This window comes from Nicotiana tabacum, chromosome 3 (assembly GCF_000715075.1).
Source record: "Nicotiana tabacum cultivar K326 chromosome 3, ASM71507v2, whole genome shotgun sequence".
In the NCBI taxonomy this organism is placed as follows: Eukaryota; Viridiplantae; Streptophyta; class Magnoliopsida; order Solanales; family Solanaceae; genus Nicotiana; species Nicotiana tabacum.
The window spans coordinates 188,836,633-188,849,055 of NC_134082.1; the positions used below are offsets into that span (position 1 = coordinate 188,836,633).

At 36.2% G+C, this 12,423-nt stretch overlaps 1 protein-coding gene across 1 annotated transcript; it reads left to right on the plus strand.

The window, feature by feature from the left end:
• The first annotated feature begins 397 nt into the window (after positions 1-397).
• LOC107818342 (uncharacterized) lies at positions 398-2,641 on the plus strand. Its single transcript, XM_016644338.2, has one exon. It carries the CDS (start codon positions 741-743, stop codon positions 2,478-2,480), a length of 1,740 nt encoding a protein of 579 aa, XP_016499824.1. The 5' UTR covers positions 398-740; the 3' UTR covers positions 2,481-2,641.
• Positions 2,642-12,423: the final 9,782 nt, after the last annotated feature.

The window sequence follows — 12,423 nt, forward strand, 5'->3', positions numbered from 1 at the left end:
TAAGACAATGACTTTATAAAATAAATTCGTTAATTTTTAATTCTCTTTTCCTATTACTTGCAGCCTAATATAAACTTTTCCCTTTTTTTTGTTTTGTGTTTTGCAGCTAGAGCTTATATATACTTTCCTGTCACCCCTAAGAAAAGGACTTCAATTTATTTATAAGTAATAGAAGGGGGGAAAAAATCTAGTTCTGTCTATTGTTTGAGACATTCAATAGAGCAAATAATTAACAAAGATTCTGCATAATTTCGAAATGATTGGTAAAAGATGAAATGAAACTTCTGATACACTACAAGATATAAAAAAATTGTTTCTAGTAATTCCATCATTATTTGTTTTCTTTTTAAATTGCTTTAATCTCTCTTGGTGTATAAAATTTGAACCTAACTTCCAAGAGTCCAAAGCAGTTTCCCTAATAATTCTCCCATTCTTATTAAACTTGTTTCATCTCCTAACTAACTAGCCACCATTCTGCAACTGATATACCAAAAATACCCCTATATCTTCGCACAAATCAATCCATCTGTCACACCGTTGCCAAGGCTATTTTTGTCATTCAGTCCGTTCACAATTTCTGTACATCAACTGAAGATAAGCATGAACAATATAGGCAGAGCTATTCTTTCTCCTCAAGATAAAATTTATTGAATTGTCTTGATTTTCCTCCCAAAAAACTCTAACTAATTCGCCGGAATCTTTACATTTCTTCCGACCCCATCTCGCCGGAAAATGGGCCAATGAAATCCAACATGTTTACTGAAACGGAACATGCACAAAATCCAGTTGCATCAACCGCCGGAGAATCAAGAATCCGGCAAGAAATTGTGTTCATTTCTTCACTCATATCTCTTTCTTATTCAATCAAAGTGTTTCCCGTGAAATGGCAATCTATTCGCAATAAGCTTGAAGAACTTCTCTCTAGTCTCTCTGTCATTGAAAATTGTGATTCAACTGAAAATTATCCTCCACTTTGCAGCTCTCTTCAGGCCATTAATGCAACCCTCAAAAACTGCAATGAACTTTCAAAGCATTGTATGGAATTTTCTTATAGTGGGAAACTCCTCATGCAAAGTGATCTTGATATAATTTCCTCAAAGTTGGACAATCATGTAAGGAACATTTCTGAGATTTACTCTCTCGGTTTGCTAACTCAGAGCTATGCTATTATTGTTTCAAGGCCGAGCATTGGAGCTTCTCGCGATGATATTAAGTTCTATATCAGGGATTTGTTGTCAAGGCTCAAGATTGGTTCTTCAGAAATGAAGAAGCAAGCTTTGATTGCCTTGAATGAAGTCATTCAAGAAGATGATAGGTATGTTAAAGTTGCAATTGAAGTTGATAGTTTTGTTTCTCGGTTGGTGAATTTTCTTGATTTTCAAGAAGATAATCTTCAAGAAGAGGCAGCTAAGGCCTTATCTGTAATAGCAGGGTATCAATCCTATAGAAGTTGTTTAATTTCTACAGGAATAATTGCACCACTAATTAGAGTTTTAGAGTGTGGGAATGGTTTGAGTAAAGAATTTGCAGCAAGATGTTTGCAGAAGCTAACAGAGAATTCAGATAATGTATGGTCAGTTTCAGCTCATGGTGGAGTTACTGTTTTGTTGAAGTTATGTACTGAGGTTGATTCTGTTGGTGAATTAGTTGGTTTGGTTTGTGGGGTGTTGAAAAATCTTGTTGGGGTTGAAGAAATCAAGAGGTTTATGATTGAGGAAGGTGCAATTTCAGTATTTGTTAAGCTTGCAAGGTCTAAAGATGAGGTTACACAAATTAGTTCAATTGATTTTTTACAAAGTATGGCTTCTGGGGATGAATCAACTAGACAAATGATCATGAAAGAAGGTGGAATACGAGCTCTAGCTCGTGTTTTGGATCCGAAATCATCGTTCTCGTCTAAAGCAAGGGAAATGGCCTTGAGGGGAATTGTGAATTTATGTTTCTCATCAGTAAATTCAGTGAACATTCTGTTGAATAATGGATTTATGGATCACATTCTGTATTTTCTTAGACATGGGGATGGTTCACTTCAAGAATTGGCATTAAAGGCAGCATTTTGGCTATGTGGAACATCAGAAGAGGCCAAGAAAGCAATGGGGGATGCTGGATTTATGCCTGAGCTTGTGAATTTTCTTGATTCCAAGTCATTTGAGGTTAGAGAAATGGCAGCTGAAACACTATCAAGTATGGTTATTGTGCCAAGAAACCAAAAGAGATTTGTACAAAGTGATCAAAATATTGGTTTGCTGCTACAAATGCTTGACCCTGAGCAGGCAAATTTTGGTAACAAGAAGCTATTGCTTTCTATACTCATGTCATTAACAAGTTGCAATAGTGCAAGAAAGAAAATTGCAAATTCTGGGTATCTGAAAAACATTGAGAAGCTAGCAGAAGCTGAAGTTTCAGATGCAAAAAAGCTTGTCAGGAAATTATCCTCCAATAGATTCAGAAACATTCTCAGTGGAATCTGGCATTCATGATCAAATGTAATTCAATTTTGTCTTTATGTTTTAATGTTTGCTTAACTCCCTCAATCCCCAACCATCACCCAAAAAAAAAGAAGGGCAAACAACAAGGAGATCTTAATCATCTTATGTTATGTAAATCAAGATAAATGTACTTTATTGTGGAGCTTTTAGAATATCCCTTTGTAGCTTCTAGTCATATAAAAAGTCTCAATTAAAAAAAAGATTACTGAATATAGGAATCTTATTTTGATCTTTTATTGTATTAAGTAATCGTAAGGGAGCCTTAGCGTAACTAGTAAAATTGTTGTTCTATGACCAGGAGGTCACGGGTTCGAGCCGTGAAAACAGGCTCTTGCAGAAATGTTGGGTAAGACTGCGTACGATAGACCTTTATAGTCCGATCCTTCTTCCAACCCTGCCCGTAACTGGAGTTTAGTACACCGGATGCCCTTTATTGTATTAAGTATCATTTTCATTTGTGATATTAATGTTTATTGAGGAAGCACAAGTGCACATGGGGAAGACATGAAATAGAGGGGATGGGGGCACGTGCAGTAGCTATCAATGTTTTTGTCTAGTCTTCCAAGGAGCCCAGAGAAGAGAGTGATGGATGCTTATGCCCTCTCTGTATTTTCTTGTCCTTTCTTTATACATTGGTTTTATCTTAACGTGTGATATTTATGAATTTGACATAGCCAACACACTTACATAAGTTCATCTGTCTTATATGTACAAGTTTTTCCTTTTCTTTTAGACACTTTATCCAATGATTTTAAGTGCAGCTTAACAAACTAGTATGAACTTTTTTAGAAGAAGCCTCTTGCTTTTATTGTGGATGTAACAATATGTGTAGGTATTTGTGTAGAAGTAAAGCCTCATAAAGGAGCTTAGTACTAATGTGACTTTTATAACACCAATAATTTAAATGTACCTGTTTATTTACACCGTGGGTGTAATTGGAAGGCAACTTACTGGGTTCTGAATAAATTATTTACATATTAATTCAATTTTACAGTATAAATATAAAATTTGAACCAAAGTTATTGGGTTCTACCGAACCCGTACGTGGGCTTGTGGCTCCGCCCCTGTATCCACATGATGTTCTAGGTTGTCAACTCATACTTAAGTTCCAGTCTTTAGTGATCTAATTGTGTAAGTACTTTATACCGTCAAGTGATAAATTTAAACTTGTCTTAACATTTAACTTTTACATCTTCAGTGTGTTAGTGTGAAGATCTTTATGCTGTAAGTGCTTTAATCGATGCTAAGAGCGCTATGTTTTAGAGAAGATTTAGCCAATATTTACCAAGAACCATGATATGGTATATACTCATTTACCATGTACCTTTTTCCCCAAACACCCCACCCCCACCCCACCCCCCCACCACCACCACCACAAAACCCAAAAAAAAAAAAAAAGAACCAAAGGTAGGTTATGGGCTTGTTGCAAGGGGAGGTGGTAGGTTTGTACTTGGAAACGTTATGATTTCTGAAGAAGTAAAATTGGACCACAAAGGGGCAGGCTGAAAGCTGATACAGGGCAGGCTTTGTAAGTTGGGCTTTAATGTCATCAACATTACAAAAATTCAAACAATCCAAATAGAGACCAGTGGGACCATTGGGGCCCATTGGTCCATAATGAGTACTGAGAATTCAGAAGTCAAATGGTAAAAAAAGTAGCCAATACGTGAGCAATACAGAGAAATGAAAAGAAAGCAAAAAAAAAGTACTCCCTTTCCATTTATCTACAATTGACTTTCAACATTAAATGTTTTTCTCTTGTTTTTTTCCAGCTTTATGTTCAAGAAACAAGAGAAAAGTGCCGAGAGAAAATACTACTAGCCCAAAATCAAGGCCTTTCTTAGTAAAAATCTCTCTTCAACCCAGTATAGCCCAATAGGCAAGCCTTCAATAAGTATAATACAGCATGTATCAAAATTTTAAAGGAAAATAAAATTATATTTCACATTTTTAAGTAAATAACAATTTTAGGTCAAATTAGGTAGCGATCAATATTTGAAATTAGGAGTAAAACATGATGTTATGTACATAATAATCTCGAAAATCAAATCCTCTTTTAAGCGATTATCAAAATGGAAAATTTTGTTCATATACCATATAGGAAAATATATTACCAAATATGTTCATAGTTTGCATATTACCCTTCATGCTAATAGTATTCCTACAAAATATAGATAATGCATTAAATAAGGAATCATTGTAGCTGTAGGATTCCTTATTTAGGCGCGCTAAAATTGGGAAATTAAATATTCTTCAAGATCTTTCACAACGCAGATCACGCACATTCATAATTATCGTCGGCTTCACTCTGATCTTTCACAACGCAGATCAAGATTTTCCATACTCTGTTTTTGCGATACACTCTGCTTCCAGAATTCTCTCTCTATCTCTCAATCCCAAATTTCAGTAATACAAAGCAAAAGCAAAGAGAGCAGCAATTCCACCATTGACAGCCATTAAAAAACTTGAAAGCTTTGAATTCAAATTTGGGTTTTCAAAAATCATTATTTGTTTGGATTGGGTGTTGTTGAAAATAATTGGGAATAAGGTTTGGAGTTTATCTCTCAATTTTGAGGGGTTTTGGTGAAGATTAGACTTGGTTTTGACTGAATTTCAGATTGAAACTCGAAGAAGAAGAAGAAGAAGAAGAAGAAGAAGAAGAAGAAGAAGAAGAAGAAGAAGAAGAAGAAGAAGAAGAAGAACAACAACAACAACAATATCTAATCCAAACAAACAATGTCTTTTGAAAACCCAAATTCGAATTCAAAGCCTTGGCTATGAAAGAAATAATGGGATTTTGATACAGAAATCGTGGGTGTGAGAGGAAAACGTGGGTGAAGGTATGGGAATTGGAGAGAGAAACGTGAGGGGAGTGGTATTATAAGGAATATACGGTACCATTAAATTAAGAGTGTAATTAATAGCCTTAAAAATCACTAATGGTATATAATTGGTAATTAGGTATAGTAAATGTAATTATATCAAACCTTAAACATTGATGGTAATATAGTTTCCTATATAGCATAGGAATGTAAAAATTCCTTACCAAAATGGAGGATAATGTTTAACCCGGGCGGCCCAACGAACTTTGTGGCCTAAATCCAAATGTTAAAAGAGGCCTTAATTTTTAAATCTATTTTTCTAGCTTATTTTTAGATGGAAAATTATTAATAATTTTTTTATAATCAATTTCTCCTAATAAGTCTCTCTCAGTTGACAATATAGCTAATCCATTTAACCTCTTTTGAGACATTGTTGATCTTAGGTAGGATTTTATCAATTTTAATTTTTGAAAACTTCTTTCCACTGAAGCAACGGTAACATGAGTTATTAACATTATTCCATAAGTAATATAGGCATTTGAAAAAGAATCAAATCTTTTTATTTGATTGACTGTATCAATTAAACTGCTATCTTCTAATTGTACTATTTTTCTTAATAGTTTTACTTCAAAAAATTAATCCAAACCATCAATATCGATGCTTATTATGCTTTAAAGAACATTCAAGATTAAATGCAATATTTTTTCAAATTTTCATCATCTAGTGATCTTAGTTTTTACCGATAAATAGAAAACCAAAAATATTTTCATATGCTTCGAATTGTTCAAATATATTTTGAAGTGAAAAAATAAGTAATCAATGGTTAACGTAGGAGACATCTCTATTTTTTCCTGGGAAAATAAGATTTTGATATACATAAAAAAATTAAGATTGTGATATACATATTATTGTTGTGATATACATTTATTCGCTACTTGAAGCCAATAAATGAAAAATGGGTTAATTCTAGCCAATTAGCAGACTGAGTTGATATACAATGCCAAACTCCCAATGTTTTTCTCTTGTTCTTTTCCAGCTTTATGTTTCAGGACAAAGAAATAAATTTCAGTACTGAGAGAAAATACTACTTGCGCAAAATCAAGGTCTTTCTTAGTATGAACCCAGCTTAGCCCAACAACTTTTTTCTCTTCAACCCAGTATAGCGCAATAGGTAAGCCTTCAATAAATATAAAACAACATGCATCAAAATATTAAAGGAAAAAAAAATTATATTTCGCATATTTAAGTAAATAAATTTTTAGGTCAAATTAGATAGGAAGATAGCGATCGATATTGGAAATTAGGAGTAAACCATGATGTTATGTGCATAATAATCTCGATTAAATCCTCTTTAGCAAACGATAATGTAACGACCCGACCGGTCGTTTTGAGCTTTTGCATTTCGCTCACCAGTTCTCGGGCATGACTTGCCCCGTGTAATGTAATATGACTTATGTAAATCGTTGGTTTTGGTTTTCAGGATAATCGGAATAAACTTGGAAGAACAGTTCCCAATTTGAAGCTTGAGATTTGAAAGGGTTTACTAATATTTGACTTATTTGTATATGATTTCGGATTGAAATTTTTATGATTTGGTTAACTCCGTTAGGTGATTTGGCAGTTGGGAGCGTGATTGTAATGCATTTTGGAAGTCCGTGGAAGGTTTAGGCTTGAATTGGCGAAATTGAGATTTCGGCGTTTTTCGGTTGATAGGTGAGATTTTGATATAGATGTGGGAATGGAATTCCAAGAGTTGCAGTAGCTTTATTATGTCATTTGGGATGTGTGTGTAAAATTTCAGGTCATTCGGACGTGGTTTGGTTGGGTTTTTGATCTAAAGCGTAATCTAGATGATTTTGGAATTCTTAGGCTTGAATCCGATGCAAATTTGGCATTTTGATGTTGTTTGGTATGTTCCGAAGGTTGAAACAAGTTTGAATGATTTTATGGGATATGTTGGCATGTTTTTTTGAGGCCCCGAGGGTCTCGGGGTGATTTCGGATGGTTAGCGGAGAAATTTGAAATTGTGTTGCAGCAGCTGATATTGCTGCTTTTGGTATTTTCGCACTTGCGGTTTGAGGACCGTAGGTGCGGCGCCGGATATGCGTTGGAATGGCCGCAGAAGCAGAGGAGGAGGAATTTAGCAGGGACCGCAGAAGCGGTCAGGATAGCCGCATCTGCGGAGTCGCAAATGCGGAGTTTGTATCGCAGATGCGGATTATGGTCCCTTAGGTGATTTCCGCAGATGCAGAGGGTAGACCGCAAATGCGGTACCGCAGATGCGGAGGGTAGACCGAAAATGCGGTACCGCAGATGCGATTAAAATGCCACAGATGCAGAAAGACCTAGGCAGAACATATAAGTCATTTTATATCGAGAGTTTGAGTTATTCCACCATTTTTGACTTCGGCTTGAGAGCTTTTGGACGATTTGGAAGAGGGATTTCAAGGGAACCTTGTTAAGGTAAGGATTTTGGACCTAAAACACATTTCTATGGTAGTATTTCATTGAATAAGGCTGAAATTAAATGAATTAAAGGGCTAAAAATGGAGGATTAGGGCTTGAGTTAAGAGGCCTTAAATTTGGATTTGAGGGATCATTTGAACTCCGATTTTGGTATTCTTGATATGCATAGACCCGTGGGAAGATGAGGAATCTATTGATATAAAAAAATTTGAGTTTCGAGAAGTGGGTCCGGGCTCGAGTTTTGGTAATTTTGGGATTTGTGCCCTTTGTTGATTGTTTTCGCTTGGACTTTGTTCCCTAAGCATATTTTGACGTACTCGTTCTGATTTTGGATAGATTTGATGCACGTGGAGGCCGATTCGAGGGGTAAAGGCGTCGCGAGCTAGAGATTTAGCCGGTTCGAGGTGAGTAATGATTGTAAATGATGTTCTGAGGGTTTGAAACCCCGGATTGCACATCGTAGTGCTATATTAAGGTGAGGCACACGCTTGACAACGAGCGTGGGGTCGTGTACTATTGGGAATTGTGACTTGGTCCATCCTGATTGATGATTTTACCACATATTTGACTGAAAACTAATTGCTATCATCATTATTTGGGCTGAATGCCATATTTGGGCCTAGTGCCAACTATTTGAACCCTTTGGGGATTGTTGTTGATATTTCCTCACTGTTTTGATTTTATACTTGAACTCAGTCATGCTATTTTCCACTGTTTTCAAAAATCAGCCAAGTTTATTTTGATTTAACACTTGAAATGATATTTCAAACAACATTTTGGGATGAGCATCATGTGTTACTGTTATCCGAGTGGCTTATGTGATTTTTGACTGAGTAAGGCCGAGGAATTGTATTGTGAGGATACTTTTGGATCGGGCTGCATGACGCAATAGTGAGATACTGATTTGATTATGAGGCCGAGGGTCTGAGATATGTACGCCACGAGGTGGTTTGTTGATTGATATGAGGTCGAGGGCCTAAATTTGATGCCACGAGATGGCTTGATATTGCGCTTGGCCGTAAGAGGCCCCTCCAGAGTCTGTACACCTCCAGTGAGCGCGGGTACCCATTGTGATGTGAGGTTGATCCCGAGGGGCTGGTATTGTTCTGAGACATTGCCTGAGGGGCGGATTTGATGACATTATGCCCGATGGGCGAACCTTATGTGCTTATCTTTTCTTATTTGCCTGCCATTTACCTGTTTAAATTGTGTATTTGTGCCCGAGGGGCGGATTTCTGTGCTTATCTGCACTAATTGTTTTGCATTCATTTGCATAACTGTTGAAAAAGTCATTTTCAAAGAAGTTTCAAACTGAGCTAAGTTGTTTTAAGATATTTTACAGCTTCACTACTTTCTTACTGGATTTGAACTGCTTCTATACAACATCCTGATATGCTTTATGTGATTTCTTACCATTCAGGCTTTAGTTATGATTATTATTCACTGAGTTGGAGTACTCACTTTACTCCCTACACCTTGTGTGCAGATTCAGGTATTTCTGAATCCGGTAGCGGGTATTGGCTGGTCGGATACAGAATCATCAGAGTTTAGCAGGGTAGTTGCCGACGTTCGCAACACCGCTTTTCTCTCTCTTCATTTCATTAGTCTGTATTTGTACACTTTAGACTTTTAGTTGTATTTATACCCTAGTAGATGCTCGTGATTTGTGACACCCCGGTTAGTGCTGTGTTGGGTTGTATTTCCACTACTTATTATCATTAAATCATGTTTAGATTGCTTTTATATTGTTAAACTATTTTAAAAAGTGAATTGGGTTTAATTGGCTGGACTTGTCTTCGCGAGAGGCGCCATCACGACCGGGTTCGGGGTTAGGGTCGTGACAGATAAACGAATACCAAAATGGAAGATAATGTGTAACCCTGTCAATACTTGCTTTTTGCATAATATATTATATTGAATTTGACCTTAAACTATGTTGGAAATTTAGAAAAGAATGCTCCCACCCTTTCAATGCCTTCTTTTTCGCATCTAAAAACTTGCCACTATGACTATCTTACTCCAGAAGTGATGAAAAATAACTATAGGAAAAAATTAGAACATTATGCTTTGTGGAAGAATCATATCACCTATCAATGAAAATAAGGAAATCTGCTGGTTTTTGCTCTAACTGTTTGCTTATATTTCTTTGATGGTTGAAATTCCTAGCTTGATCAATGATGATTAATCCATGATTGTATTTAGGGTAGTGTAAATACCTAATTTTTGCCTTGTTTATATATATATATATATGTGTGTGTTTTGTTCTTATTTGTATATGTATAGGTTTTAAGAGTTGTTTAATGATTTAATAAATTGGATAGAGATTGTGCTAATTAAATTTTAAAGAAATTAAGACAAAAATTAGCCCAAATCAATGGCCCAATTCTATTTGACCTGGTCTGGTAAAGCCCACCTGAGTGGTAAGCTAAACGACGAAGTTTTATGGTGAAACTACGCTGTTTCGTTTAATGACTTGGAGATTCAATTTCAGCCTTTAATCAACCCTTGATCTAAAGGTCCATATTTGATCTCTCAAGGGGTATATAACCCCTTAAAGAATCAAAAAATTGCCTCATTTTCCCTTATTTCTCTTCCCCTATTCCCCTTTCTTCTTCCTCTCTATCTTTTCTTTCTCCTCCTAGCAGCTCCGCCCGTCACCACCCAGCGCCGCCTGCCGGGATTCGCCACCGACAGCGGCCAACATACAATCCACCCCAAAATCTCACCATATCTTCCTCTCACTACCCTCACTCCTAATCCGAGCCCCAAATCATCAAAAACCCCTCTAAATTCCGTGAAATCGAAACCCTAGATAGCCGCCACTTACTTCTCTCTTCGATTTTCCGACAAACCAGCCACTACACACCCACAAAACCTATATAAACGCATATATCTCAAAGAGATCTACACTTTCCCTACATCCCCACCCCAAAATAACACACTACCACCGGCCAGCAGCCCCCACTGCTGTTAATCACCACCAAACGCATCAACCTCTGTTTCTTTTTCTATTATCGACTTAAAGGCGCACGTTTCCTTCTAGCACGATGCCAAACTTGTTTGTTTTGGCGCCTGCTAAGAGGAAACGTGCGCTTCAAGGTCGGGCAGCCACCATCTATTGCCCCCAGCATCTGTCTCGTTGCTCGATTTGGCATTGAATCCCTCTGTATGGTAAAACATCAATTTCCTTTCCCTATATTTTTCTTTTCTGATTTTTTGCTTTTGTTTTAGTATTAGTTCTAAGGCTTAATTTCCATTAATGTTTATTTTATTTATGTGCAATGAGTATTAATTTTTAATTACATTTTACTTTATAAATGTGAATTTCAGTTATTCGACCAAGCCGATTGAGTAGTTCATTATTGTCTATTAGTTCTGATTTTTGGTTCTTCGACCTAGACGTTCAACTATTTTGTGTAAATTTGCTAAGTTTGAAGTTTCAGTTCTTCTACCTAGCCGGTCGAATATTTTTTATTTGTCCGTTAGTTCTGATTTTTGGTTCTTCGACCTAGCCGGTCGACTATTTTGTGTGGATTTGTTAAGTTTGAACTTTCAGTTCTTCGGCCTAGCTGGTCGACTATTTTTTGTTTGTCCGTTAGTTCTGATTTTTGGTTCTTCGACCTAGTCGGTCGACTATTTTGTATAGAGTTGTTAAGTCTGAATTTTCAGTTCTTCGACCTAGTCGGTCGAATAGTTAAGTCTTTATGTTATTTTCATGAAAAACCTAAAGATTAGTTCAATTGCTTATATAGTTAGTCGTATATTTAATTGTTATTAATCGTGATAGTTTAGCGATGTTCGTTTAATTTCTGTTTCAAGCATTAACTTGTGAAATTCAGATGTTGTTCCATGTTATATTGCACAAATCGAATTCATTCTAATCTAATTTGTCTGTATACTTAGTTCGATTGCATTTTGAGTCTTGTTTCTACTTTGCTAGTTCATATTTGGTTAGAGTTTGAGTGTATAAGCTGAATTTCAGTCATGTATAGATAAGAGTTGAATACTTGAGTTTAAAGTACGTGTTTATTGGGTATTTTACTGTTTAAACATGCTGGAAATGCAACTGCTCTATTTTGTGTCAGAATTTGGTGAAATGATGACTGTTTTGGCACACAAAAGTTAGTCTTTTTGGACAGATTTTTGGTGAATCAAAATCTGTCCAAAAAGACTTATTTTTCCTACTTAAAGAGGTCATTCTTTCACACTAAGCACACACAATCTATCTTATATTTGAGAGATCATCTTTTACACTAAAAAAAGCACAAAACTTGAAAAGAATCTGCAGCTGAACACATTGTAGTAGGCTGAAACTAAGAGCAACACCTTCTAAAAAATAAAAGCGGTGAAGTTAGTTTCTGGGCTTTTCTTTCTTTGAAAGTTTTTCTGCAGTTTCTGGGTTAATTTCTGGTTGATATTGGGTTAAAATTGCTGTTGGTTGGGCTGTTGATTGGTTTCCATTTTCTTGTTGAAATTGCTGCCTACTTTGTCTTGAGGCTCTGCACCGTTTTAGTTTCGGCTTCTAGGTACTTTTCTGGTCTTTTTTCCTTTAGTGTAAATCTCTATTTGACTGAATGAAACATGAATATGTTGACGCGTTTTACTGCCCCATCTTGTTCGTTTAATTTCTCTTTCGTTATGTGTGA

Coding starts and splice junctions, on each gene's coding strand:
- LOC107818342 (XM_016644338.2), top strand. CDS start 741: ATGAAATCCAACATGTTTACTGAAACGGAACATGCACAAAATCCAGTT.